This window comes from Triturus cristatus, chromosome 2_2 (genome assembly GCF_964204655.1).
Source record: "Triturus cristatus chromosome 2_2, aTriCri1.1, whole genome shotgun sequence".
NCBI lineage: Eukaryota > Metazoa > Chordata > Amphibia > Caudata > Salamandridae > Triturus > Triturus cristatus.
Window position 1 is genome coordinate 87,185,812 of NC_140582.1, and position 27,542 is coordinate 87,213,353.

General features: G+C 38.2%; 1 protein-coding gene across 1 annotated transcript in view; it reads right to left on the bottom strand.

Annotated features, from left to right (window-relative positions):
* The window catches only part of PRKG2 (protein kinase cGMP-dependent 2), an 856,172-nt gene that overhangs the window by 206,479 nt on the left and 622,151 nt on the right, over nucleotides 1-27,542 (bottom strand). The window contains exon 11 of the mRNA XM_085643209.1: nucleotides 22,310-22,454. Coding sequence (XP_085499335.1) covers nucleotides 22,310-22,454 — 145 coding nt within the window. The remainder of the gene's footprint in view (nucleotides 1-22,309; nucleotides 22,455-27,542) is intronic.

The window sequence follows — 27,542 nt, forward strand, 5'->3', positions numbered from 1 at the left end:
TTAATCCGTGTCATATGTGGTAAGCCATTAGCAAGTGATACCCAATGTGGATATTTTAGATTTCCTCAAGATCCGATGGGGTGCAAAGTTAAAAGAGGAGGGGAGGTCAAATATATTTTTGATTTGCGATTAACTTTTGTATGTGTTGTTTGCATTGCTAACCATTACAGGCACATTTCTTTATAATTGTGTTTTTTCAGTGAATAGATCTACAGATATATATATATATATATTATCTACTGGCGGTCGCCAGTAGATAGTTATAGTTAGGACCGTGTTTCCATAGGAAATCTGAAAATTCTATTTTGAATAACTTTGGCGCCAGTTGACGAATCCTCGCAATTTTTTCAAAATAGGTGGGGCGCTCCGCTCCGCTCCTACCCTGAAAGTCTCGGGGTGATTAGTCAAGCGGGGGCCGAGAAAAAAGGGGGGGTCCCAAAACGCGTTTTCCCCATGCATTTTTCCATAGGGACCTTTAGTCCAAGGTACAGCCCGAACGGCTGAACAGAATTACTTGAAATTTGGCAGAGAGGTAGTCCTCAGGTCAGGGATGTGCCTTTTGAATATCTGGAGTCAATCTGTTCAGTAGTTCCTGAGAAAATTTCAGTTAAAAGTACATATATATCTTTAAGCGCGCACCGTGCGCGCACGGTGACGTGCGCGAGCGCAATTATGATTGGTTGTTAGATGTCAGTAAACATTCGAATCGGTCGAAATCAGGAAGTGTAGTCCGCCATTTTGTCTCTCGCAGTCTGAGGCAGTGACAAACAAAGGTGGAGAACGTGTAAAGGGGGCAGGTTGGACAGTTCCTGACCCCCTAGCCTTTGTCAGGGGGTCACTGAAGGACCCCCAAAGGTGAAAAAAACATTTATTTTTTTTACGAAAAAGCGCGGTGTGCGCGCTCCGTGCGCGCATGGCACGTACAACACCTCGTGGGCGTCAGATATTACATCACTGTATTTAGACACCTATTTACCCATGTCTTCTTCCATTAATCTTTAGCTATACATATATTACAAATATTTATTTTTCAGAAAGACACATATGTAATCAGTGATGTAATATCTGACGTCATCAGCAGAGGATTGTGGTCGCGTGAGTTATGGTTGCCTGCACTAACTATAACGGGGGAATTTCATTGGTTTTTTACGAGGGAAATGTCCAGCTAACTATAACATGTGTGAAACCTATGGTTTTTTGAGTGTATATATATATATATTCACTGAAAAAACCATGGGTTTCACACACGTTATAGTTAGGAATTAGCATTTAAAAAACCTTAGAAATTCACTGAAAAAACCATAGGTTTCACACACGTTATAGTTAGGAATTAGCATTTAAAAAACCTTAGAAATTCAGTGAAAAAACCATAGGTTTCACACATGTTATAGTTAGCTGGACATTTTACTCGTAAAAAACCAATGAAATTGCCCCGTTATAGTTAGTTCAGCTAACTATAACTCACGCGCCCGCAATGCACTGCTGATGACGTCACATATTACATCACTCATGACATGGTCAGTGACATCACTCATGACATCACTGATGACATCTCAAATGACATCACTGATGACCTCACTGATGACATCATCCAGTGAATGTGTGTTTTTCTGAAAATTAAATATGTTTTATATATGTATATCTCAAGGTCGATGGAAGAATAAATGGGTATATAAGTGTCTAAATGGATGATTTGTTTTTAAAAAATTGATTGTGTAACTGACTGATTAAGTGTATCTCTCACTTTGTGTATAAGTGGCTGCATGGGTTGGTGAGTAGCTACATGGGTGTCTATATAGGTTAGTAGTTGTTTTTTTGAGTATCAGTCTGAGTGTCTGTATGGTTCGGTGGGGGGTATTACGTAGTGCATAGGTGCATGAATGAGTGACTCACTGTTTGTATGTGTTGAAGACAGCATGTGTGCAGGACTGTATGGGTGGATGAGTGTGTGTATGGGTGTGTTAGTGAGTGAATGACTGTCCCAATAGTGTCTTCAGGAGTAACTACATATGTTTTAAACTAGTATATGTGACTATTGGTGTATATATGTGAGTATATGTGAGAGGGACAGATTGAAAGAGTTCCTGTATGAATAAGTATGTGTTTCTATAAGTGATTGTTTAAAAGACTAAGTATGTGTAAGTTTCCGTAGAAGTAAGTGTGGTGGTGTGTGTATAACTGTATATGCAGGTGAATGTATGTTTGATTCTTTATTAGCATGAGTGACTATGTGTGTGAGTAACTCTATGGATGAGTGGCATTATGTAACAGGATGTATAGGTGTATGAGTACATATGATGAGTGAGTACATGTATGAGTGACTGTATAGGACTGTTGGTGAATGAGTGGATGTGTATGTGGATCTTAGAATTACTGAAGAGGTTGTTGTAACTGGTATTGGTATGTCCATTGTTTTGAAAATTTTAGTCTCTATTTTTGAATGTGTGTATCAAAGCTTATATTAAGGTGAGAGGAGGTCTGCCACTCTATCACAAGGATGATGTCATCAGTGAGGTCATCAGTGATGTCATTTGAGATGTCATCAGGGATGTCATGAGTGATGTCACTGACCATGTCATGAGTGATGTAATATGTGACGTCATCAGCAGTGCATTGCGGGCGCGTGAGTTATAGTTAGCTGAACTAACTATAACGGGGCAATTTCATTGGTTTTTTACGAGTAAAATGTCCAGCTAACTATAACATGTGTGAAACCTATGGTTTTTTCACTGAATTTCTAAGGTTTTTTAAATGCTAATTCCTAACTATAACGTGTGTGAAACCTATGGTTTTTTCAGTGAATTTCTAAGGTTTTTTAAATGCTAATTCCTAACTATAACGTGTGTGAAACCCATGGTTTTTTCAGTGAATTTGCAAGGTTTTTTAAATGCTAATTCCTAACTATAACGTGTGTGTAACCCATGGTTTTTTCAGTGAATTTGCAAGGTTTTTTAAATGCTAATTTTTTTTTTTATTCTTCATTTTTTTCAAACATATTTTTAATTTAATTTTCTTTCATTTTATAAAGACTATGCTTAAATTTTTAAAATCCTTAAATATTTTTTTTTAATATATTTTTTAAAATAAACATGTAAAATTTATTACCAGATTTTTTTTTTTTTTTTTTTTTAGTACGCGTACCGTAAGCTCACGGTAAGCGTACGGTTTACGCAACGTCCGTAATCTATCTACGCTGCTTGCGTATAGTTACGCAATTTGCGTAGCCGCGCGTACTGCGCGTGGGACGCGTGCGCGCTTACGCCACACGCGCACGTTACGCGGAAGTGCCGGGGAGTGACTGTTATGCGCATGCGCGGAAGCGCGTGTCTTTTTTACGCGCACGCGTACTTTTTGCCGTAAGCGTACCGTAAGCGTACGGTAGGTCATGTGATCATGAAACACAACTTTTGATTGGTTGAAACTACTTTCAGTTCTAGAACTCTCCTACACCACACCCATTCCCCTCATTTCTGCTTGTGATCCCTTGGGAGAAGGAGCTGGTTTGTCTTTGGGATACGATGGCAGAACAGCAGAGCTCTTCTGAGAGTGAGCCTAGCACCAGCAGCACTGTCTTGAGGCAGAGATCGAGGAAACAAAAGCCTTCTTATGTTTGGGATTATTTTACTTTTCCAGAAGGCCAGCAAAAGGTGAATGCACCCTTAGTTACTTGCTGTCTGTGTAAGCGTGTACTTTCTAGAGGTAATCCTAACAGGAAGTATTCCTTTGGGAATCACACCATGAAGAGGCACCTCCAGGATGTACACGGAAGGACACATGGTCATCTTTTTGGAGGTAACTCTTCAGAAAGACGAGCCAGTACATCCACAGCAGCTCAGCCTGGACCATCATCTGCAGGGCTGACTCCTTCTTCTGCAGGTCAGGTGAGCCCTTCATCTGTGGGGGGAGAATCTCCTTTTGCTGGCCCTCTGGAAATGAACCTTCGATTTCGGAAGGTTGATATTCATTGCACATTTTGTAAAGGTCTAATTTGTCATAGGGAGACCAGTGTTTCCCTAGTGAACAACAAAATAGATCAGCACATTTGTAGCTTTGAATGATTTTCCCATGCTTCCTTTCCTCTGTCCCTGCATGAACACAACGGTTCTTTTAAGAGCCAACCTTATCTTTCATCTTTTTTTTACATATGTTTTTTAAAACCTTTTTTTTTTTTTTTTTACCGTACGCGTACGGTGCGCGTACCTTTTTTTTATTTTTTAAAAAAAACACTAAAAATCAATTATCACATTACAAGGTCCTTGAGAGACTACAATTATTATTATTGACTTACCATACTCACTCAAAAAAATATTTATTCATTTGTTTTTTTAAAAAATAGTTTTAAAAATGGTTGTAGTTTTCGAAAATTTTCAATATCGATCTGAAAAAAAAGAAAAAAGTATTAATATTTTTTTAACAATTTATAATACAGTATACATATTTACATTTTTTTCAAAAAAATATTTTTGCCTTATTTTTGCTGTTTTCAGAATATATTGCATTTCACTATAAATTGTGAAAGCAATTGCATTCATCATTTTACAGCGGGCAAAAAAAAATAACAATCTCAAAGATTGTATTAAAAAAGCCCAGAATCTCTTCTCACTTAAACTTATCATTACAGAAATGCATATTATTCTAAAAAAATATCATCTAAAAACAATACTTATTTCTTTAAAATACCGTCTGATATGTTTGTTTCAGAAGTATAATCACAATATTATATCTCAAATAACTCCAAAATACATCTGATTTCATTTCCTTTAGGCCAAATAGTATTTTTTTTTTTTTTTTTGGAATAAATTTCCAAGGGAAATCCATTAAAATTCTAAAGTTTAATCTGTCCAGATCTCACCGATTCTCTGTAACATTTTGGTTCACGAAAATTTTTTGAATAATTTATTTAGTCCACAATAGAATTGCTTACTTTTCCACATGGCCAAATAGTAATTTTTTAAATCATTTTTGAAAAAATTTCCAATGGCAGTCCAATAGCATTCCAAAATTTAAAATGTGCAGAAGTTACCGATTATCTATAAATTATTGGTTTTTCAAAATTGCATTAAAAATTAAAAAAGTCCACATTACAATTGGTTATCTTTCCTTTAGGCCAAATGATAATTTTAAAAATATTTTTTCTACAAAATTGCAATGGTAATCCAGTAAAATGGTAAAATTATTTTGTCCAGATCTTGCCAAGTCTCTCTAAAATTTAGGTTTCAGGAAGATTAGATAGGAATTTGCTAAATCAAAAGGCAAACGTTGTTTGAAAATCAATTGGGAATCATTACACAGTGTCCAGCCTTTTTCACATTTTAGATAAACTGTGTAATGTCCAGAAGTAACAGTAGGTCCATCATGGAAAATTATTGCAACAGTTACAAAAGTTTTTCCTGAAATTGATAATTGCTGTCCTGTAAACTTCTTTATTAAAGTATCCAATTTTGAACCATCAGCTCTACATCGTTGCATCATTAAAATTACATACTGTCCGTATTCCCTTAAAATTAATGTTGAAAACATGTCAGAATTACACTCACCACATTTCATGCTATGATTAGCATCTTTAACTAATTTTGCAAAAGTGACTGTTTTACTCTCTGGCAATGTCAAATAAATAAACCTTTCATTATCAACAATAGAGCCACATATATTATAACAATTATCACAACTATGTTCCCATTTATAAGAGAGACCAAAAAAAATGTCAATGGGAACTCCTTCTTCTTCCACTACCTGAAGAAAATACATCAAAAATTCGTGTGCATCTTGCTGTTCATTTTGTGAAAACTGTGTTCGTCCTGAACATACATCTAAAAGTTTTCTAATATCAGTAGCACTTTCTATTTGAGTTTTATCTTTACTCAGCTTTTGAAAAAGGAGACTCAGCTCTGAACAGAATCTTTTTCCCTGATTTACTATTATCTGCTCTTGCAAACTTTCCAGATAAAATGCAACATTCAGCACTACATTAGCGTAGCAGTTGACACCAGAGCTATTTTCAAAATGACATCCTACAACCTGTTCTTCATTGTCCTTTTTCTTTTTGCTTGCAATTACATCACTCCTCTTTTTTTTCCTCTTCTCTATATCTTCATTACAGATATTCTCATTTCTCCTTTTACGATAAACTACACGTTTCTCCAACACAGGATACTGACCTAAATGAGGAGCATAGCTTCTTCTTAATCTATTATACTCCTTTACACAGTTTGTATCAGCACTAACTTTTGAGTCATCAAAGTCTATCATGAATAAACCTGATAATGTTTTGACTCGTGACAAAGCTACATATGCCATACCTTCTTTGAACACAGTTGAACCAATGTTCACAAATGCACAATCTACAGTCAATCCTTGAGACTTGTGGATAGTTACAGCATATGCTAGAGAAAACGGAAACTGCTTCCTACGTACATATAAGTCTTTCACAAGCATAAAACGAACTGTACAACGACAAATATCTTTAACTTCATCTATCTGATAAAATTTTATCTGTAAACATTCAATTCCTTCTTTTTTCTGATAATTAATAAAATTCACAACTCTTCCCATCGCTCCATTCACTAAGCCTTTCTCAACATCCAAATTTCTCCTTAAAAATACTCTACAGTTCATGCAAACATATAGATTTTTTTCTAATCCTGCTGTTTTGGAGATGTTCTTCTCTAGTGAGTCCAATTTATTTTTCAGTTTGCCTGTTACTGTGACAGTAATTCTTCCATCCTCAATTTTGTCCACTGCTTCCAATTTCCTGATCTCTTCCTTTTCCAATTTCAAAAGCTCCTCATTAAATATTGAGCATTCACGTAGAGTTGGCATTAAGCAGATGACACTTTTGTTTTCTGCAATATTCTTGTATATTTTCTCTGCAACTATTTCTTCCTTTGGAAATAAATTATGTAGCAGCCGACTCTGTAATGCTTTTTTCCCAACTTCTGTGAGTAGTCCAATTCTGATATCTTTCAGAATACTTCCATATTCTTCATCGTTTGCTTGCCTCATATTAGTTGTAAGTTCCTTGTACTCAAAGAAGGACCAAATATTTGTATTTCCAATGCTTCCCAATGACTTCTTCGTGTCTTCATGTGTCACAGTATTAAACACTGGTTGTCCTTTAACTGGAGTAAGTTGCAAAAGATCCCCAAAAACTATGACGTGTTTTCCACCAAATAACACGTCATAGTCTGTCTTCAAAATTTGCTGCATTCTTAAATGCACAAAGGCAAGCATTAAGTTTGATACCATGCTCACCTCATCAATAATGAGAACTTGCATCTTCTTCAATACTCTTGAAACTTCCAAGGATGCTTCTCCAGTTAGCTTGTTGAATTGTATTTTGTTCTCATGCTCCACTGGTAACATTAGCAAACGATGTAAGGTGATTCCTTTTATGTTATATGCTGCTAACCCAGTTGGAGCAGTAACCACACAAGACAAAGTAGAATCCGTTTTTTGCTTTAGGTAGCTTCTGATGACTTTAATTAGGAAACTTTTTCCAGTGCCAGCTTGTCCGCTTACATACATCCTGATTGGATGAAATGATGTGCATGAGCACTCTTTTTTTATATGTAGAAATCCGTGATCAATTTTGTTTTTGATCTCTTCATAAATGTGTTGCTGCTCTTGATTCAGTTGTCTTTCCAAATTTTGTAAGTCTATAAATTCTTCTTGAGCTTGATTCATAGCCGTTTCCACTTCATTCATGGCTATTGATGCTTCATTTTCAACGATTGGTTGTCCTAGGGGATCTTGACTGTATGTTCCTGAACTTTGGCTGTCCTGAGAACTGTCTCTAGCTATTTCTGCTGCAATTGTAGTTTCCTGTTCAATTTCTTCATTTAACATTTGCAGATAAGTTGAGAATGTACTGCATTGTATGCTGTCTTTGCAAGCATTAAAAGAATCTTCATAGCTCTGGAATTCTCCCAGTAGTTCATCCTCTGTACGCCATGGTTTAAACAACTGTAAAAGAGCCAAGTAGTAAAATTCTTTCTTGTCGGTTGTGTCGCAACTCAGCTTCCGGTGATTTATCAAACTTCCTTTGGTTTGCTTCACCAAACATCCTTCTTCACCAACAACTTTATATTTTCCACTGTTGATGTCTTCTGCAGCTTTCCGTGAATAAATGTAGTTCTGCAGCACTTCATAGAGACACATGTTCTCCAGATGATGACTTCTCTTGGGATAATATGTGTCCAACATGTTTGTTTTCAATATATCTGTACTTTCTGGGTCATTCTCGGCCAAATATTCAATTTCTCCAACAGATTTCAGTACCCGATTTCTCATTGCTGCAAGGCCTAAACTTGCCCAAATTATTCTTCTTGACTTCGAGTAGAGACTTGCAGAAGATAACCTATCTGAACATTCGTAGGATCCAATTTCTCGATGCGATAACATCTTCAAACTGAAACTGTACAGCTTCTTACTGACAGTCTTCTCGTGAGAAATCTCTTCCCACATTTCCTTCAATTCTGTTTTTTCTGATTTCGTAATGTAAGACGTTACATATCGTGCAACAGCAATGGAATTGTCAGCTACATACTGTATATCCATGTTAGCGTTCCACATGGATAAAATGACTGGGTTGTAGTCATTTATATTTTTTGATTCTTCTTTTCTTTTAAGGTTGTAGGTATTCTTAGGTGATTTTCTTGTGATAGTATGTCTCACAGCTGACATAAAACTGTTGACTCTTCCATTTGAAAGAACAGGTCTAGGAAATCCAAATCGACATTTAGTGTAGTATTTTTCTTTGCTCTTGTATTTCCGTCGACAGTATTTTCCACACCGATGACTTTGGAAACGTAGAACTTGCTCCTTTAACTTGTTCTCTTCTTTGCTTTTTGGTATACCACATGTTGCATATTCTTCAATGTAAGATAACACTGCTTCATCAGTATCTGTTCCAAACTTTGGGGCATCCTTGATCCACAGCAGCATATGAATATGAGGAGCACCTCTTGCCTGGTACTCTTTTCTCCAAAAGAAATCCACTACTTCTCCAAGGGGTGGATTTTTTTTATTGCAGATGAAGGACATCATAGCCTCAAATCTATGATTGAAATATCTGCAAACATTAACCGGATCCAATGAGCACAGTTCTCCTGCTGTCTTGTATTCGATGTTTTTAATGTTTGAATTGGCCTCTCGTAGAAAATCCAGTAAATCATCCCAAGCGTACTCGGCACAGCTTAGGGTAAGGAACCATGTTGGTGTTCCTAAATTGTGTAACATGCATTTTAGTTCACCATGGCGTCGGTACCAATATTCATTTGTCCCACGCTGACAAGCCATCAGATTGATCAGTTGTGTTTCCAAATGATCATCTCGGTGCTGCACTTTCTCCATAAAATCCTTAGCAGACACATTTTGTAAATGTACTCCACTTTTTAAAATGTGATTTACTGCATAAGACAGTGCAGACAAGTCGCTTTCAAATAAAAGATGGAACAAATAAGGAATACTTTGTCGAAATCTGGGATCTTCAGCATATAGTCTTGTAGTCCGATACTCTGAAGCTGGAATCTGTTCTGGACGTTCATCGTATCGTCCTCCTTTTCCTTTAGGAAACAGCTGGGGAAAACATCGAGCTTCCAAGCTCTCCTCCCATACACTCACGGGATTTCCTTTTGCTTTCTTCATCTGAAAGAGATCAATATTGTCTCCCATAACTTCTTTCGAATGGAGAGGATGTATGCTAAAATGTTCATAAATTTCTTCTTCCTTTGACTTGTCCACTTTTTCAATTTGTCCAGTTGGTGTTTCTGTGTGTTCTTGAAAATCTTCTTCTTCTTCTTCTTCTTCTATATAAATTGATTCATACCATTTGTTATTTTTTTTCAAATACAAATTTGCTCTTTGTACTTTCCGCACATCTACCAGCTCCTGCCAAATCTTCTTATTCTTTGTAGGTACACCATTAACCAGAATAATTAATGGTTCAGTTTCCAAAGTATCCGCATCAATAGTTTCCATATTTTTTTTCAAATCCAAGGGCAAATACACCACTCTACCTTTTAAACCTCTCAGTAAATCTGAAGGAGGTAATTTACCAGTTTTGGGCTCCATACGTACTATGGTCTGGAACGGATGAACACATTGAATGAGTATAGACTCATATGTATTTAATTCAGAAAGTTCAGCAGGAATAGCATCCAATTCTAAATTATTATGTACAGCTCTGGTCGGCATTCTATTTTCCTCTAACTTGTTGTAACAGTATTTACAAATACGCTGATCTTCACCCAATTCAAAACAATTTTCAAGAAATATATATGTGGCAAAATCCATCCACTTATAATTATCTTCATTTTCACTCTTTCTGTAGAGATCAACATTCCTAGTTTGTTTTCTATAATGAGTTCTGCGGCAACAAATACAAGTAACATTTGGTCTTTCATTAGAGACTATTGCAAATTTTGTTATGTGATCGTTAAATGTGTTACTTACAGAGGGTTCTACATTCTCTTCCACTTCTGCCTCATTTACTGTGTCCTTCTCTGCACTGTTTTGTTCAGGACCAAAGTAACAAAACTGAATTTCATCAACAACCTTCTCTACATCTGATACCGTTCCTCGGAACAGAGCCCTATTCAATTCATTTAACTTTATTGCTGGACTTTTGGCAAAATACAACCGTCTCACAAACTTTCTCATTTCAGTATGATGAACAGCCAGCATCCTAAAATGATGGAAAACACTATTGCACACTTTTCTAGATAGACAAGCAAGAGAATGACCCTGCAAACCAGTATTCTCTCTCACTCTGCATGGATCCAGACTTTGAAGCACCTTAATCTTTTGTTTTACACTTTTTTTACTATATTCTCTTAGAAACTCTCGAAATCTGTCAATAGATTCCTGACGCACAGTGCAAATACTACTACAATTCCAAGTGTACACTGGGGCTTTAGGACGTCTCCCCATTGCCTCATCTGCCATCACTTGTACCTCATCTCTTGGAACCATTATCTCCTTCTCCATTATGCAACCATTTTTTACTTCGTATGAACGACCTCTGGTGTCAACTGCATGCAGCAAACTATTACTTTGAAAATAGCTCTCTTCATTAAAAAAAGGTTCACTACTTGAACTATGCATCCACTTTCCTAAAAACACTTTACAAAAGTTTGTTCTGTTCACTACTCTTTTGCTTTCGCTTTGTGATTTCAGTACATTAACCATTTTATCTAATGTACGCATCCTATTCAAAATTAATATGAATAGTTTCCTTTTTAATTCTAATGCTTTTGCTGCAATGGCTTCAATTTCTTTTTTTCTCTTGTAATATTTTGCCTTTTGCTTATATTTCTTTACATCCTTTATCAAATTGGACATAACTCTTCTCTGAAACATTTTTCTACGTATCTCTTTAAACGCTGTTTTTCTGTTTATGTTAAACTTTTCAATTGCAGAAGGTATATTTGCATTAACTAAATTCTCAATTTTTTGCTGTTCTCTATGTTTTGTTACATTTTTCCGAGGACAGACATTTTGTACATTTTTCTTTGTTTTGAATATTTTGTTAAGAAATTGTTTTTTCTGCTTACCAGAAGATTTTTTCTTTTTCCCAACATGAGCATCTTCTACTAACTTTGGTCCTCCAGTTGTCTTCAAATATAGTTTTTTTTTTAGCGTTTTTTGAGCTCGAGATTTTGTAGGCATCTTAAATTTTGTTCACTGTTCTTCAGCAATACCTGAAAAAAACTAAAAAAAAAATCCTTTATTGTATTTAAATATATTACTACATTTGTTTTCACAATAGTCATAAAACAAAATTTCTTTGCCAATTTGAATGCACACAAACTGCTCTTTTTTTTGGGCAAGTGAAAATCTCTTTTACAAACTGTCACATTATGAAACCACTTTTCAGATTTTTTAAAAAGCCCATGTCCACAGTGCTACACTCCACCAAGGGCAACCAGCCTTAGTGAAGCTCAATGTATTTGCATTACAGACTGAAACCTGAAAACCCCACTGGCTTCTAAATACTGTGCATGACTATACACGGCAAGCACATGGGTGTGTGCTAAGCCTCTGCTTCTTCCCCCAAAAATTCACTCCCCCTTTCCATCTAATGCAACTGTGAAATCACCAGAGCAAGACGCAATAAATCTCTGCCTATAATTCCTCTATGCACACAGAGTCATGTTTTCACATTAGTCCCAAAACGAAATTTCTTTGCCATTTTGAAAGCACACTTACTGCTCTTTTTTTTTCGGGCCGAGTGAAAATCACTTTTACAGACTGACACATTATGAAACCACTATTTTTGATTTATTTAATTGCACGTGTACAAACTGTTTTTTTTTCAGACCACCACCATGTGCATTCTCTGTGACTGCCTACACTCCACCAAGGGCAACCAGCCTTAGTGATGCTGAATGTATTTGCATTACAGACTTAAACCTGAAAACCCCACTGGCTTCTAAATACTGTGCATGACTATACATGGCAAGCACATGGGTGTGTGCTAAGCCTCTGCTTCTTCCCCAAAAAATTCGCTCCCCCTTTCCATCTAATGCAACTGTGAAATCACCAGAGCAAGACGCAATAAATCTCTGCCTATAATTCCTCTATGCACACAGAGTCATGTTTTCACATTAGTCCTAAAACGAAATTTCTTTGCCAATTTGAAAGCACACTTACTGCTCTTTTTTTTTAGGGCCAAGTGAAAATCTCTTTTTACAATTTGAAATCACTTTTACAGACTGACACATTATGAAACCACTATTTTTGATTTATTTAATTGCACGTGTCCAAGCTGTTTTTTTTTCAGACCAACACCATGTGTATTCTCTGTGTCTGCCTACACTCCAGCAAGGGCAACCAGTCTTAGTGATGCTGAATGTATTTGCATTACAGACTTAAACCTGAAAACCCCACTGGCTTCTAAATACTGTGCATGACTATACATGGCAAGCACATGGGTGTGTGCTAAGCCTCTGCTTCTTCCCCAAAAAATTCGCTCCCCCTTTCCATCTAATGCAACTGTGAAATCACCAGAGCAAGACGCAATAAATCTCTGCCTATAATTCCTCTATGCACACAGAGTCATGTTTTCACATTAGTCCTAAAACGAAATTTCTTTGCCAATTTGAAAGCACACTTACAGCTCTTTTTTTTTAGGGCCAAGTGAAAATCTCTTTTTACAATTTGAAATCACTTTTACAGACTGACACATTATGAAACCACTATTTTTGATTTATTTAATTGCACGTGTACAAACTGTTTTTTTTTCAGACCACCACCATGTGCATTCTCTGTGACTGCCTACACTCCACCAAGGGCAACCAGCCTTAGTGATGCTGAATGTATTTGCATTACAGACTTAAACCTGAAAACCCCAGTGGCTTCTAAATACTGTGCATGACTATACATGGCAAGCACATGGGTGTGTGCTAAGCCTCTGCTTCTTCCCCCAAAAATTCGCTCCCCCTTTCCATCTAATGCAACTGTGAAATCACCAGAGCAAGACGCAATAAATCTCTGCCTATAATTCCTCTATGCACACAGAGTCATGTTTTCACATTAGACCTAAAACGAAATTTCTTTGCCAATTTGAAAGCACACTTACTGCTCTTTTTTTTTAGGGCCAAGTGAAAATCTCTTTTTACAATTTGAAATCACTTTTACAGACTGACACATTATGAAACCACTATTTTTGATTTATTTAATTGCACGTGTACAAACTGTTTTTTTTTCAGACCACCACCATGTGCATTCTCTGTGACTGCCTACACTCCACCAAGGGCAACCAGCCTTAGTGATGCTGAATGTATTTGCATTACAGACTTAAACCTGAAAACCCCAGTGGCTTCTAAATACTGTGCATGACTATACACGGCAAGCACATGGGTGTGTGCTAAGCCTCTGCTTCTTCCCCCAAAAATTCGCTCCCCCTTTCCATCTAATGCAACTGTGAAATCACCAGAGCAAGACGCAATAAATCTCTGCCTATAATTCCTCTATGCACACAGAGTCATGTTTTCACATTAGTCCTAAAACGAAATTTCTTTGCCAATTTGAAAGCACACTTACTGCTCTTTTTTTTTCGGGCCAAGTGAAAATCTCTTTTTACAATTTGAAATCACTTTTACAGACTGACACATTATGAAACCACTATTTTTGATTTATTTAATTGCACGTGTCCAAGCTGTTTTTTTTTCAGACCACCACCATGTGCATTCTCTGTGTCTGCCTACACTCCAGCAAGGGCAACCAGCCTTAGTGATGCTGAATGTATTTGCATTACAGACTTAAACCTGAAAACCCCACTGGCTTCTAAATACTGTGCATGACTATACATGGCAAGCACATGGGTGTGTGCTAAGCCTCTGCTTCTTCCCCAAAAAATTCGCTCCCCCTTTCCATCTAATGCAACTGTGAAATCACCAGAGCAAGACGCAATAAATCTCTGCCTATAATTCCTCTATGCACACAGAGTCATGTTTTCACATTAGTCCTAAAACGAAATTTCTTTGCCAATTTGAAAGCACACTTACTGCTCTTTTTTTTTAGGGCCAAGTGAAAATCTCTTTTTACAATTTGAAATCACTTTTACAGACTGACACATTATGAAACCACTATTTTTGATTTATTTAATTGCACGTGTACAAACTGTTTTTTTTTTAGACCACCACCATGTGCATTCTCTGTGACTGCCTACACTCCACCAAGGGCAACCAGCCTTAGTGATGCTGAATAAAACCCCAGTGGCTTCTAAATACTGTGCATGACTATACATGGCAAGCACATGGGTGTGTGCTAAGCCTCTGCTTCTTCCCCCAAAAATTCGCTCCCCCTTTCCATCTAATGCAACTGTGAAATCACCAGAGCAAGACGCAATAAATCTCTGCCTATAATTCCTCTATGCACACAGAGTCATGTTTTCACATTAGACCCAAAACGAAATTTCTTTGCCAATTTGAAAGCACACTTACTGCTCTTTTTTTTTCGGGCCAAGTGAAAATCTCTTTTTACAATTTGAAATCACTTTTACAGACTGACACATTATGAAACCACTATTTTTGATTTATTTAATTGCACGTGTCCAAGCTGTTTTTTTTTCAGACCACCACCATGTGCATTCTCTGTGACTGCCTACACTCCACCAAGGGCAACCAGCCTTAGTGATGCTGAATGTATTTGCATTACAGACTTAAACCTGAAAACCCCACTGGCTTCTAAATACTGTGCATGACTATACACGGCAAGCACATGGGTGTGTGCTAAGCCTCTGCTTCTTCCCCAAAAAATTCGCTCCCCCTTTCCATCTAATGCAACTGTGAAATCACCAGAGCAAGACGCAATAAATCTCTGCCTATAATTCTTCTATGCACACAGAGTCATGTTTTCACATTAGTCCCAAAACGACATTTCTTTGCCAATTTGAAAGCACACTTACTGCTCTTTTTTTTTCGGGCCAAGTGAAAATCTCTTTTTACAATTTGAAATCACTTTTACAGACTGACACATTATGAAACCACTATTTTTGATTTATTTAATTGCACGTGTCCAAGCTGTTTTTTTTTCAGACCACCACCATGTGCATTCTCTGTGACTGCCTACACTCCACCAAGGGCAACCAGCCTTAGTGATGCTGAATGTATTTGCATTACAGACTTAAACCTGAAAACCCCACTGGCTTCTAAATACTGTGCATGACTATACATGGCAAGCACATGGGTGTGTGCTAAGCCTCTGCTTCTTCCCCAAAAAATTCGCTCCCCCTTTCCATCTAATGCAACTGTGAAATCACCAGAGCAAGACGCAATAAATCTCTGCCTATAATTCTTCTATGCACACAGAGTCATGTTTTCACATTAGTCCCAAAACGAAATTTCTTTGCCAATTTGAAAGCACACTTACTGCTCTTTTTTTTTCGGGGCAAGTGTAAATCACTTTTACACACTGTCACATTATGAAACCACCATGTGTAACTACAACAAAAACAATTCCCATTTCTATTATTCATTTCTTAAGTTACCACATACATCCCCTCTCAAACTCTAAACTCACCTTTAAAATTAGTTAGTTGTGAAAGAAATGTGACACTCAAACAGCAGATTATCAGAGCCAGGATCTCTGTTGTGTTCACCTCTCTCCTCTCAGCAGAACCAGATAATGGCAAACTTTCCCTCTATTTTTCCACACATATACATGTAAGTTTCAAATCTCAGTGCTTCCCCCTTTTTTTCAAATGTAATCACACATTTCTATTGGTTGAAAACCAACCCTTTTCCAAAAGTACCCTGCCCCCAACTTGACTTCTGCCTAGTACCCTTCCCCCAACTTGACTTCTGCCTGCTACCATAGCAACAGCTCATGGAACACTGCTGTGTGCAGTTAGGTCAGAAGTTCGACACACAATGTTTCAATTCCACAGAGCAAGAGTGCTTGACTTTTCAAACCTTACAGCAAATCCATAGTACTGTTCTTTGGTTACACATTTTTTTGTACCAATACAAAACATGCTTCTATTAATTTTCACATACAGCCTAGTTTTTATTCTAGAATGGTATGAAACAGCCAATCAGTTCTTTTTGTTTTAAAAAAATATGTATGCCTCCATTTCCAAACTGTCTTTCTTTTCATATTGCCATTCTACTGAAAGACACCTCCTGAGTGCATCCAGTTCTCCTTTGAAGATGTTCACAGTGTGGATTGTAGGGCACAGCTATGTCTTCTGGAGTGAAAAGTTTGCAGAGAAAACAGATATGGTGAGAGACCTTGCTTTGCCAAATGTAGACATTAAATGGATTGGTCAGAGAGGGTTAAAGTGGCACCAATTGATGCCATTGGTGAAATCCTTCATTCAAATCCAACACCCTGACCTCATAATAGTGCACTGTGGTGGCAATGACCTAGGCACTTTGACTGGGGTAGGTCTGGAAATGCTTATGAAGGACACCTTTGCACAACTGTTTACACTTTTCCCTAAAACTGCCTTTGTGTTTTCCAACATATGCCAAAGGCAAAAATGGAACTGGTCCAATCATTTCTGTCCACAGATTGACAAAGCAAGAAAGCACGTCAACAAATCTGTTTCTGCTTTCCTCCGTGACTATGGTATGGGTGCCATTTACCACAACAACTTGCGTTATGACATGCAAGACATTTATAGAGGAGATGGTGTGCACTTCAATGATGGAGGGAACAGAGTCTTCCTCTTGAACCTTAGACTCTGCATCGGTACTTACTTGTAGGTACCACTAAAAAAATGACTTCATAAACACAACAGCTCTTTTTAGAGCTCCCTAATTTCTAAACTCTTAAATCTGCTTTTCATTTATCTATTTTTATTTTTTTACCGTACGCTTACCGTAAGCTTACCGTACGCGTACCCCGTGATTTTTTTTAAAATCAATAAATGTTTTTTTTGTACTTTTCTGTCCTTCTTTGACCCCCTTACAAATGTTAGGGGGTCTGTAACTCTCCTCATTGCCCCCTTTCCTTGTTTTCACTCTTTTTTTTCAGAGTGAAATACACAAAATGGCGGCCGCCGCTTCCTGGTTTCGGCCGATTCGAATGTTTACTAAGATCTAACAGCCAATCAGAATCGCGCTCGCGCACGCCGCCGTACGCTTACCGTAAGCGTACGGTAAGCGTACCGTAAGCGGGCTCAGATATATATATTGATTTAAAGGCTATTTTCTCAGAATCTACTGAACAGATTTACACCAAACCTACAAAAGGCACTTCCTTGACCTAGGGACTACCTCTCTGCCAAATTTTGAGTAATTCTGTTCAGCCATTCGGGCTGTAGCTCGTTCTAAAGGTCCTATGGAAAAATGCATGGGAAAAACGCGTTTTGGGACCCCCCTTTTATCTCAGCCCCCGCTTGACGGATCCCCCCGAGACTTTCAGGGTAGGAGCGGAGCGTAGCGCCCCACCTATTTTGAGAAATTCACGAGGATTCGTCGACCGGCGCCAAAGTTATTCAAAATAGAATGTTGAGGTTTTCCTATGGAAACGTGGTCCTAACTATAACTACCTACTGGCGACCGCCAGTAGGTAATATATATATATATATATATATATATATATTCACTGAAAAAACCATAGGTTTCAGGCACGTTATAGTTAGAAATTAAGATTTAAAAAACCTTAGAAATTCACTGAAAAAACCACACCACCTCTCATCCAGAGTTACTCACACACCTAGTCAGTCATGCAAAGAATCAATCACACTTCCATTTACTCACCTATACAGTTATACACACACCACATCACTTATTCATACAAAAACAAACGCATACTCACTCTATTATACAATCACTGATACAAGTACACACTCATCTATACAGCCACTCTCACAATCACTGACTCTCATGTATAGTCATTTATATACTCCAACTCTCACATACACTGACTTTTACATATGTAGTTACTTAGACTTGTACCACTGAGACATCCATTCACTCACCAACACACCCATGCACACACTCACCCACCCATACAGCTGTTTCCACATGTACTCTTGAACCCATACACTCAGTGAATCAATCAACCACTCAAACATCTATGCACAGAGTCACACACCTCCCACCCACCCACACACACACTCAGGCACCCATACAAATACTCAGGCAACCAATCAATAACCCTTATAGACACTCATGTAGCTACTGAACAACCCATGCAGCAGCCTATACAACAACAGACAGACTGATACAGACATTCACACAGTTTAGTCACTAACCCATGCATTCAGTAAGACACATTTACTCACTCACTTAAACAGTCAGTCACGCACCTACTAAATCCTCAATCCAGACACTTATATACCCACTCATTCTTCAATACACCTTGGCATATAAATAAAACATATTTAAACTTTAAAGAAACACACAGTCACTGGGTGATGTCATCAGTGATGTCATTTGAGATGTCATCAGTGATGTCATCAATGATGTCACTGACCATGTCATGAATGATGTAACATGTGACATCATCAGCAGTGCATTGCGGGGGCACGAGTTATAGTTAGCTGAACTAACTATAATGGTGGAATTTCTCTGGTTTTGTATGAGTGAAATGTCCAACTAACTATAACGTCCCTGAAACCTATGTTATTTTCAGTGAATTTCTAAGGTTTTTTAAATGCTCATTTCTAGCTATAACGTGCTTGAAACCTATGTTTTTTTCAGTGAATATATATATGTATTATATATATATATATATATATATATATATTCACTGAAAAAACCATAGGTTTCACACATGTTATAGTTAGCTGGACATTTTACTGATAAAAAACCAATGAAATTCCCCCGTTATAGTTACTGTAGGCAACTATAACTCACGCGACCGCAATCCTCTGCTGATGCTAATACTGTATTTAGACACTTATTTGCCCATGTCTTCTTCCATTAAATTTTAGCTATACATATATTACAAATATTTTTTTTTCATAAAGACACATATGTCATCAGCAGAGGATTACGGTCGCGTGAGTTATAGTTGCCTACAGTAACTATAACGGGGGAATTTCATTGGTTTTTTATCAGTAAAATGTCCAGCTAACTATAACATGTGTGAAACCTATGGTTTTTTCAGTGAATTTGTACGGTTTTTTAAATGCTAAGTTACTTTACGCCATTTGTGGCGTGCGCGCCCACTTAACGCAGTTCGTTCCATGCGCGCACGGTGCGCTTCGCGCACCGTGCGTGCACAGTGAGCACGCGGTGAGCTTCGCGCACCGCGTGCCCACATTACGCTAGATGGGCCATGAACGCACGATGCGCTTCGCGCACCGTGCGCACATGGAGGACATATGATGAGCAAACTCTTAAATCTGCTTTTCATTTATTTTTTTTTATTTTTTTTACCGTACGCTTACCGTAAGCTTACGGTACGCGTACCCCGTGATTTTTTTTAAAATCAATAAATGTTTTTTTTGTACTTTTCTGTCCTTCTTTGACCCCCTTACAAATGTTAGGGGGTCTGTAACTCTCCTCATTGCCCCCTTTCCTTGTTTTCTCTGTTTTTTTTCTGAGTGAAACACACAAAATGGCGGCCGCCGCTTCCTGGTTTCGGCCGATTCGAATGTTTACTAAGATCTATGGGCCAATCAGAATCTCCTTCGCGCACGCCATGTTTCTTCCGTACGCTTACCGTAAGCTTACCGTACGCGTACCCCGTGATTTTTTTTAAAAATCAATAAATGTTTGTTTTGTACTTTACAGTCCTTCTTTGACCCCCTCACAAATGTAAGGGGGTCTGTAACTCTCCTCATTGCCCCCTTTTCTTGTTTTCACTCTTTTTTTTTCAGAGTGAAACACAGAAAATGGCGGCCGCCGCTTCCTGGTTTCGGCCGATTCGAATGTTTACTAAGATCTAAGAGCCAATCAGAATCGCGCTCGCGCACGCCACCGTACGCTTACCGTAAGCGTACGGTAAGCGTACCGTAAGCGGGCTCAGATATATATATTGATTTAAAGGCTATTTTCTCAGAATCTACTGAACAGATTTACACCAAACCTACAAAAGGCACTTCCTTGACCTAGGGACTACCTCTCTGCCAAATTTTGAGTAATTCTGTTCAGCCGTTCAGGCTGTAGCTCGTTCTAAAGGTCCTATGGAAAAATGCATGGGAAAAACGCGTTTTGGGACCCCCCTTTTATCTCAGCCCCCGCTTGACGGATCCCCCCGAGACTTTCAGGGTAGGAGCGGAGCGTAGCGCCCCACCTATTTTGAGAAATTCGCGAGGATTCGTCGACCGGCGCCAAAGTTATTCAAAATAGAATGTTGAGGTTTTCCTATGGAAACGTGGTCCTAACTATAACTACCTACTGGCGACCGCCAGTAGGTAATATATATATATATATGTTGCTACAAAGTTACCCACAGGTTGAGGAAGCACTCGGGCACACAGACAAGAGGAGCAGCATATTTTTGCGGCTGCCCAGCCGTGGAGGGGGCACCACCGCTAGGATTGGCAAAGAGAGCTAGGGGCTGGAAATACGTCCAGTTCCACATGGGGCAAGCAGTGCCAGGAATTTAGACTGCGTGCACAGCGGGGCCCATTGGAGGGCTATGCATTAAGGACCCACAGGACACGGCACCCATCAGGGTGAGAGTGTCGCACTACATGTCCCAGAATTCCAGAGTGGCCGGTGAACCAATCATGTTGTGGCATATGAAGCAGCTTATCAGAAGGCAGTTTAGGCAATAAATGTAGTGTGGCTCAAATGCTGTTTTTATCTGTGGGACTGAGCCTATGAGGAAGGAGATTTCCAAAACACGTCAGGCTGCTCCTGCTGCGTGTGTGGTCTGCCGTGCATTGCTGCTGCCCGAGTGCTTCCTCAACCTGTGGGTTGCTACTTAGTAGCAACGTATATGTATATATATCGCAATATTGAAAATATGCCGTGTCTCAAATGAAAAGAACATTGCATTTTGGGGTTTGTAGTCAGAAAGTAAGCCACGTGACCACTTGGGACTACATACGAACATTACACTCACCTGTGACCAAGGCCTAACGGCTGAAACACGTAAGGATTAGGTGTTTTATCTCCGTTTTCCATGACGAATAAAAAGTCAAGCCTGTCAATCATGTCGGTGTTGGGCTCTAGTCTGTGCTGGTGGAAGTGCCGTGTTACCAGGATCTCCATTCCTGGCTTTTAGAGCTCCCCCTGCAAGACCGGGGGGCCCCAGTAAAATGGAGATGCTTTGCTGATATATATATATAATGAACTGAACATTTTAATGTTGCTGCTTTTAGCATAAAAAATTGGTTTATGTAATGTTTATGTTAGGCAGGGAAGTGCTTATTGAAAGCAGTAAGAGAATACTGTAAAATGTTGCTTGTCCTTCAAACAACGAGAGAATCATTTGTAGATGAGAATGTAAAGTTTTAGGAAAACACACTTTGCTTTGTTAAAAACCCATTCTAGGATTAAACATCATGAAAGTTTGAAGCTGCTGACTGCACGATTACAATTAGAGTGTGCAGGTTTTGTTTAGTTTTCATAATGGGGGTACCGATTAAACAAATGACCATGTTGAAGTTCTATAAAATGGTATAAGATTGTTATTATCTACATATGGTGTAATGCTGAGAGACTAATTAGCTGTACGGAAGTAAATGAGACTAAGACTAGGCCTCCCTTAGATTAAATCTGTATTTCACAGGAATGAGGTAATATTTGTGAAATACTTATTGCATCTTTGTGAAATATAGGTTTTGCATCCTCTGGCTATAATGCAAAAAAAGCACCCCAAGATGTAATATGTCACTGGTTGTATATTATTATATTTTATGGGACTGCAGACAGTAATAAAATGCTCTGAGAATCCTTACAAGCTCCACTCTTCCGAAACCTCCAACGCCAAGTGTTGCGATTATTTCCAGATTCTGGAATGGGCAAGAAGGCAGCTTGGCGACTTTCTCCTTCAACTGGATTACCTCCAAAGACACCGTCTTTACCAATCGCTCACATGCCGATCTGCTAGACAAGAGAGGGAGCAATCAATGATGGGTATTTAGAGTCACTCTTACTTGTGGCAAGTACTGTTATTACAGATTCACTGTAATTATAATACACTTACACTGATGGACCAATGATATTTGCAGCAATGATTTACTATTGGCTTAAATGTGCATTGAAATTGATGTGCCATTTGTTGTTTGACAATGATGTTGAGATGGATCACTAAAACTTATCAGCTTGCATTAGGTCTGCAACAATTGCCCAAGACGGTGGTAGAAATGGAAATTGGGTACTTAGAGAACCTACATATTTGATGAAGAGTTGGTAGTAATGGATTGAGCATAGAAAGATGGAGTCTTGAGGGATGGAGTATGGTTTACTTTAGGGTTAAGGGACCAGGTGTAAACATTTATGTGTCTCCAGCAGGTTTCAGGGTGTAATACTAGTAAAATAGCTCAGGTGATGAATGCACTCTCTGCATAGACTGGTGTGCTAGTTCTGGTCGCAAGCTTGATTCATATTAAAACAGCTTGGAGGATGACTGTGGCTGCTGTAGATCATTGTGTGTTACAGGTCTATCCTCCGTATAAGTAGTTCAACGGATTAATGTATTTGTTGCACAGATCTCTGTGTACAATGAAAATCAAAGACTCAATTTTGTTAAGCTAGCTCAGGTGGTTATGCACTTGCTACAAACAGAAGCATACAGCCTTCAATATAAGCAAGCATTTAGCAATGCCAATAGATCTGGCTTATAGCTGGAAGTGCATCTTAAGTCACTAATGAATTTAGCCACTTATTAACTCCATACATTTACTGTGTCAGTCATCCTTGCCTTCATACATTCATTCATCCACCCACATACTTGCATTCACCCACTTACCGATCTGCAATAAACAGACACACAACAAGCATATGGAAGATACATTAAAATAATACTAGTCGTAAAAAGAAAGCATGTTATCACCTAAACGGCAGAAATATGCTTGAAATAATGAAATGAAACATATCAGGAGACACCCATCTTGCAGTGGTATTGTACTTAGTGTATCAGTATTTTAAAGTTCCAGCATAGCTGCCACATTTAGGAGCAATGTGTTGCCCCATCTTGGAACAGTAAAAGAATGACATCCTAATGTTTGTACTTGGCTGTCATCTTTGAATGTTAAAGTGTATACTTGTTTTGTTGTTATCCTGATCCAAGATGGCCAACATAATGCTTCTAGCCATGGTAGCCATCTTCAAACGTTATAGCAATGATACACTGTAGGCTACACCATTCCAAAATGGCCTCCCAGTGCACAGGGTAAAGCATACAGAAAATTATTCAAGCAGGAAGGAAGCAGTCCGTTAGGACTGTCTGGGAAGCTCCAGGATGCTCTCAGTAAAGAATAGGAGAACATGGAAAGGGACAAAAGGGGAATATAAAAGAAATGGAAAACTAAAGGACTGCTCACTAACACAGCCACTGAATATCACTGCATGTGATCCAGCAAAGTGCTGTTAAGCAAAGTGCTGTTAACACTAGAACAGAAAGGGGGGGCTGACCCAAAGACCCTCTCAGTATATGTATGTAGAGCTTGTTTATGTTTTTTTTTATTGCAATGGCCAGGCAGAAAACTACACCTGCCATGGCCTCCTGAGATTTTCACAATAGATATGTCAGGCTTACTGCCTTTGTTGTCGTTTTTCATAACAAACAGATCTGATCTATGGCATCTGCTATGACCTTTCCTAACGATCTATAAGGTTTATACTCTTTACCATTGGCCTCTTCATCATAACCAACTCGCACCTACTATATTGAGCATAAGCTTTCCAACAAGAAAACCATCAAGAATACAGTCATACAATTTGTAATATGTACATAATTTTCATCCCCTCTCACCAACAATGATTCTCACAGTGCAAATCCCTCATGGTTTTGTCAGAGAAAAACAAGCACAAGACCCCTTGCCTTATATAGTAAATTATGAGAATTAATGTCACACAATACCTCATGACTTTAATACAGTGTGATAACAATCCAGCCTTAAATGTCTTTGGGTTTAACATAGTTTTTTCACATGCATAAACTAGGTCTACTGCTTTTTGTCATCATTTGTTTCATAATAAACAGATCAGACCTGTGGCATCTGACATACCTTTTCCCAATTAATACATTAGGCCCATAATGTTTATCATTGACTTGTCATCATAACAAGCTCAGGTCTACTTTATTAAGTCCAAGCTTTGCCACAAAGAAACTATCAGCACACATTCATAAAATTAGATTTACAACTGGCAAACCAATATCAAACCCCTCCGAAACGGCATACCAAGGATTCTCAAAGATTTAATCTACCTGCAGAGTTTGTCATGGTGCTAACCAACATCTGGCATACTATAGTAATCACTGACATTCCATGTAACAAAATACCAGTCTACAGTCGTTATCTCAGTCTAATGGCAATTGAAAATTCACCTTGTAGACCTATTGGCTTTATCCTATGTTTTTTTTCAAAATATTTAAGTCAGACACACTTTCTTAATAAACAGATCAGTCCAATGGAATCTGGCATACCTTCCCAAATGAACCGCCAGACCTATAACCTTTATTGTTGGTTTGTCGCCATCACCTACTTGGGCTGACCATTTTGACCAAACGTTTTCTCTTACAGTAGCCGTAAGGCAGTTAGCAAATTCGCAAATACGCATTCAATTACACAATTGGGAAAAAATATACAATTGTTCTTAAGAAGGCTCTAACAAGGATCATCACACTGCAAATCTTCAACTGTAAGTATTTGTCTGCTTCAGAAATGGGTGAGATTCCTTGTAACTATTTGTCTAAACAAGTCTTCCTTAAACTGGAATGACAATCCTCACTTGAAGGACATTTGCTGTCAAAAAGTGCTTTTCACAATACATTGGACATGCTTACTGCCTTTCTCAACCCTTTTTAAATAAACATATCAAACTAATGACATCTGATATAAATGTCCCAAGTAACCAACCAGGCCAATAGCATTCATCACTGGCTTTTCACCATAACCAACTGAGGTCTGCTGAATTCTGCATAAACTTGCTCACAAGGCATCCCTAAAGGTATACAGTTAGACATTTTATAAATATACACAAACATTCTGTTGGAAAAACAATAAAAACAATAATGAATACTTCCTGAAAGGTTAATAAAGATTGTCAAAGTTCATATTTTTGGCCCAAGAGGTATGTCAGAGGGGGGGACCCAAAGAGGCAAACCAGCAGCAAAAGCTTGCCTTCTGTGGTAATCTGTGAGAATCCATCTAATGCAATACCTATCTACAGGCTTTACCATGGTGTGGTAACAATCCACTTTTAAAGGCCTATTGGCTTCAACATATGTTTATTACACATAATAAGTCAGATCTACTCCATTTGTCATACATTTTCGGCACATTTACACCAATAATTTTGTATATTACAGTAATCTGTGGGATCCCCTGTGTCAGAATATTTGTCCACAGCCTTTAACACAGAGTAATGTAAATCCACCTTTAATGTCCTTTTGCATTTAACAAATTCTTTTCATAATAAATTGGACAGGCTCACGCATTTGTCGTAAATGTTTATAATAAAATAATTAGTCATAGGTCCTCTTACACAACTTTTTTCATGAACCACATACGTTTTCCCACAAGGCATGTCTTGATATGCAATCATAAAATTACATATACGTTCAAAATTTACAGTTAGCAAAACAATATATAAGGAATAAAGTACCCCTTGTCGTACATTATAAGGATATTGCACGTCACAGAGGAATTCCATAACCATATAGAAGAATGAAGCCCAAGGCTGAGTTCCTTTATAAGGTTATGGAATTCCAAGGTTACTTGTAATATCCTTATCAATTATGCCTGGAGTACTTTATCCCATATAATACATGGTCACACCATTACCTTTCCTACAAACCACTTAAAATCTTGGTGTGTAACTCTTTCACATGAACGAGATAGGATGTTTGCAAACATGAAGAACAGAAATAAAACTTTTAGAGCAAAATTAAACACATCAAAAACCAGTTAGATATTTGTTGCAAAAAGATATTAGAAACAGTTGAATACAAGTCAGTTTTTTAAAAACTGCAACAGCAAAAATGTGTACAAACATACAGAAAGGTTCTAACTTTAACTTTTCTGTAATTATCTAAGGAGTACAAAAAACAACATGTTCTTTTTGTTTGTTACTGAAATACAGTTTAAGAAAGAAAAACAACTCTTCTTTTCATTTCCTGAAACAGCTGCTTTAATTATGCTTGTGACTTGACCTGCCTTTCACCTCAGCTGCTGGCTCTGCAGCAGGCATTGTGACGTAAAAAGTCTACTGTAATAACTCATAATAGTCGAGTTCTGACGTCTTTTCTTTATAATCGGCTACTGGGTGTGTCACAAGTCGTTGAGTATAAAGAAATTAAAGACAGGAATTTATACAGGGATCACAGAATCCCATATATTATATTTGGGATAAAGTACCCCCTGCTGTACATTATAAGGATATTGTAAGTCAAAGAGAAGTTCCATAACCATATAGAGGAACGAGGCCGATTTACTGAACGTGTCTCCGATTTTAGCTGCCCTACATTGTGCTCAAGCGTCCGTGTGCCAATCAGTATGTAGCTTCACAGCGCTGATTAAACACGTTTGAAAACTGTTTTGTGCGTGTTTAGTTCATAGCAGCCCATCGTATAGCACACCCTTTATGTTCCTCTCACTGACCATGCATTTATATTTTTACGTATGTGTTTAATTGTGCGCCAAGACACTGACAGCCTTTTGTTTAATTCGAAGCACTTCACGCAAGTTGAAATGCCCAGTCAATTATTCAATGAATATTACTAGAGAGCCCTAGTGATTTACCTCTCCATATTCAGCAGGTAAAGGGGCACAATGAGATATTGATTTTCAGAGGGTCACACAGCTTGGTCAAGCGTGAGGCCCGGGATCAGAACTAATGCCTTCTATCTGTGATGGGGCCACTTCTGAGCTGCAGCACAACCATCTCTGATGAGCCTATAAAAACGCAAACTGCAATCTCAACCACTTGCGTCCGCAGGAAATGTGCCCACCATATGAAACAAGG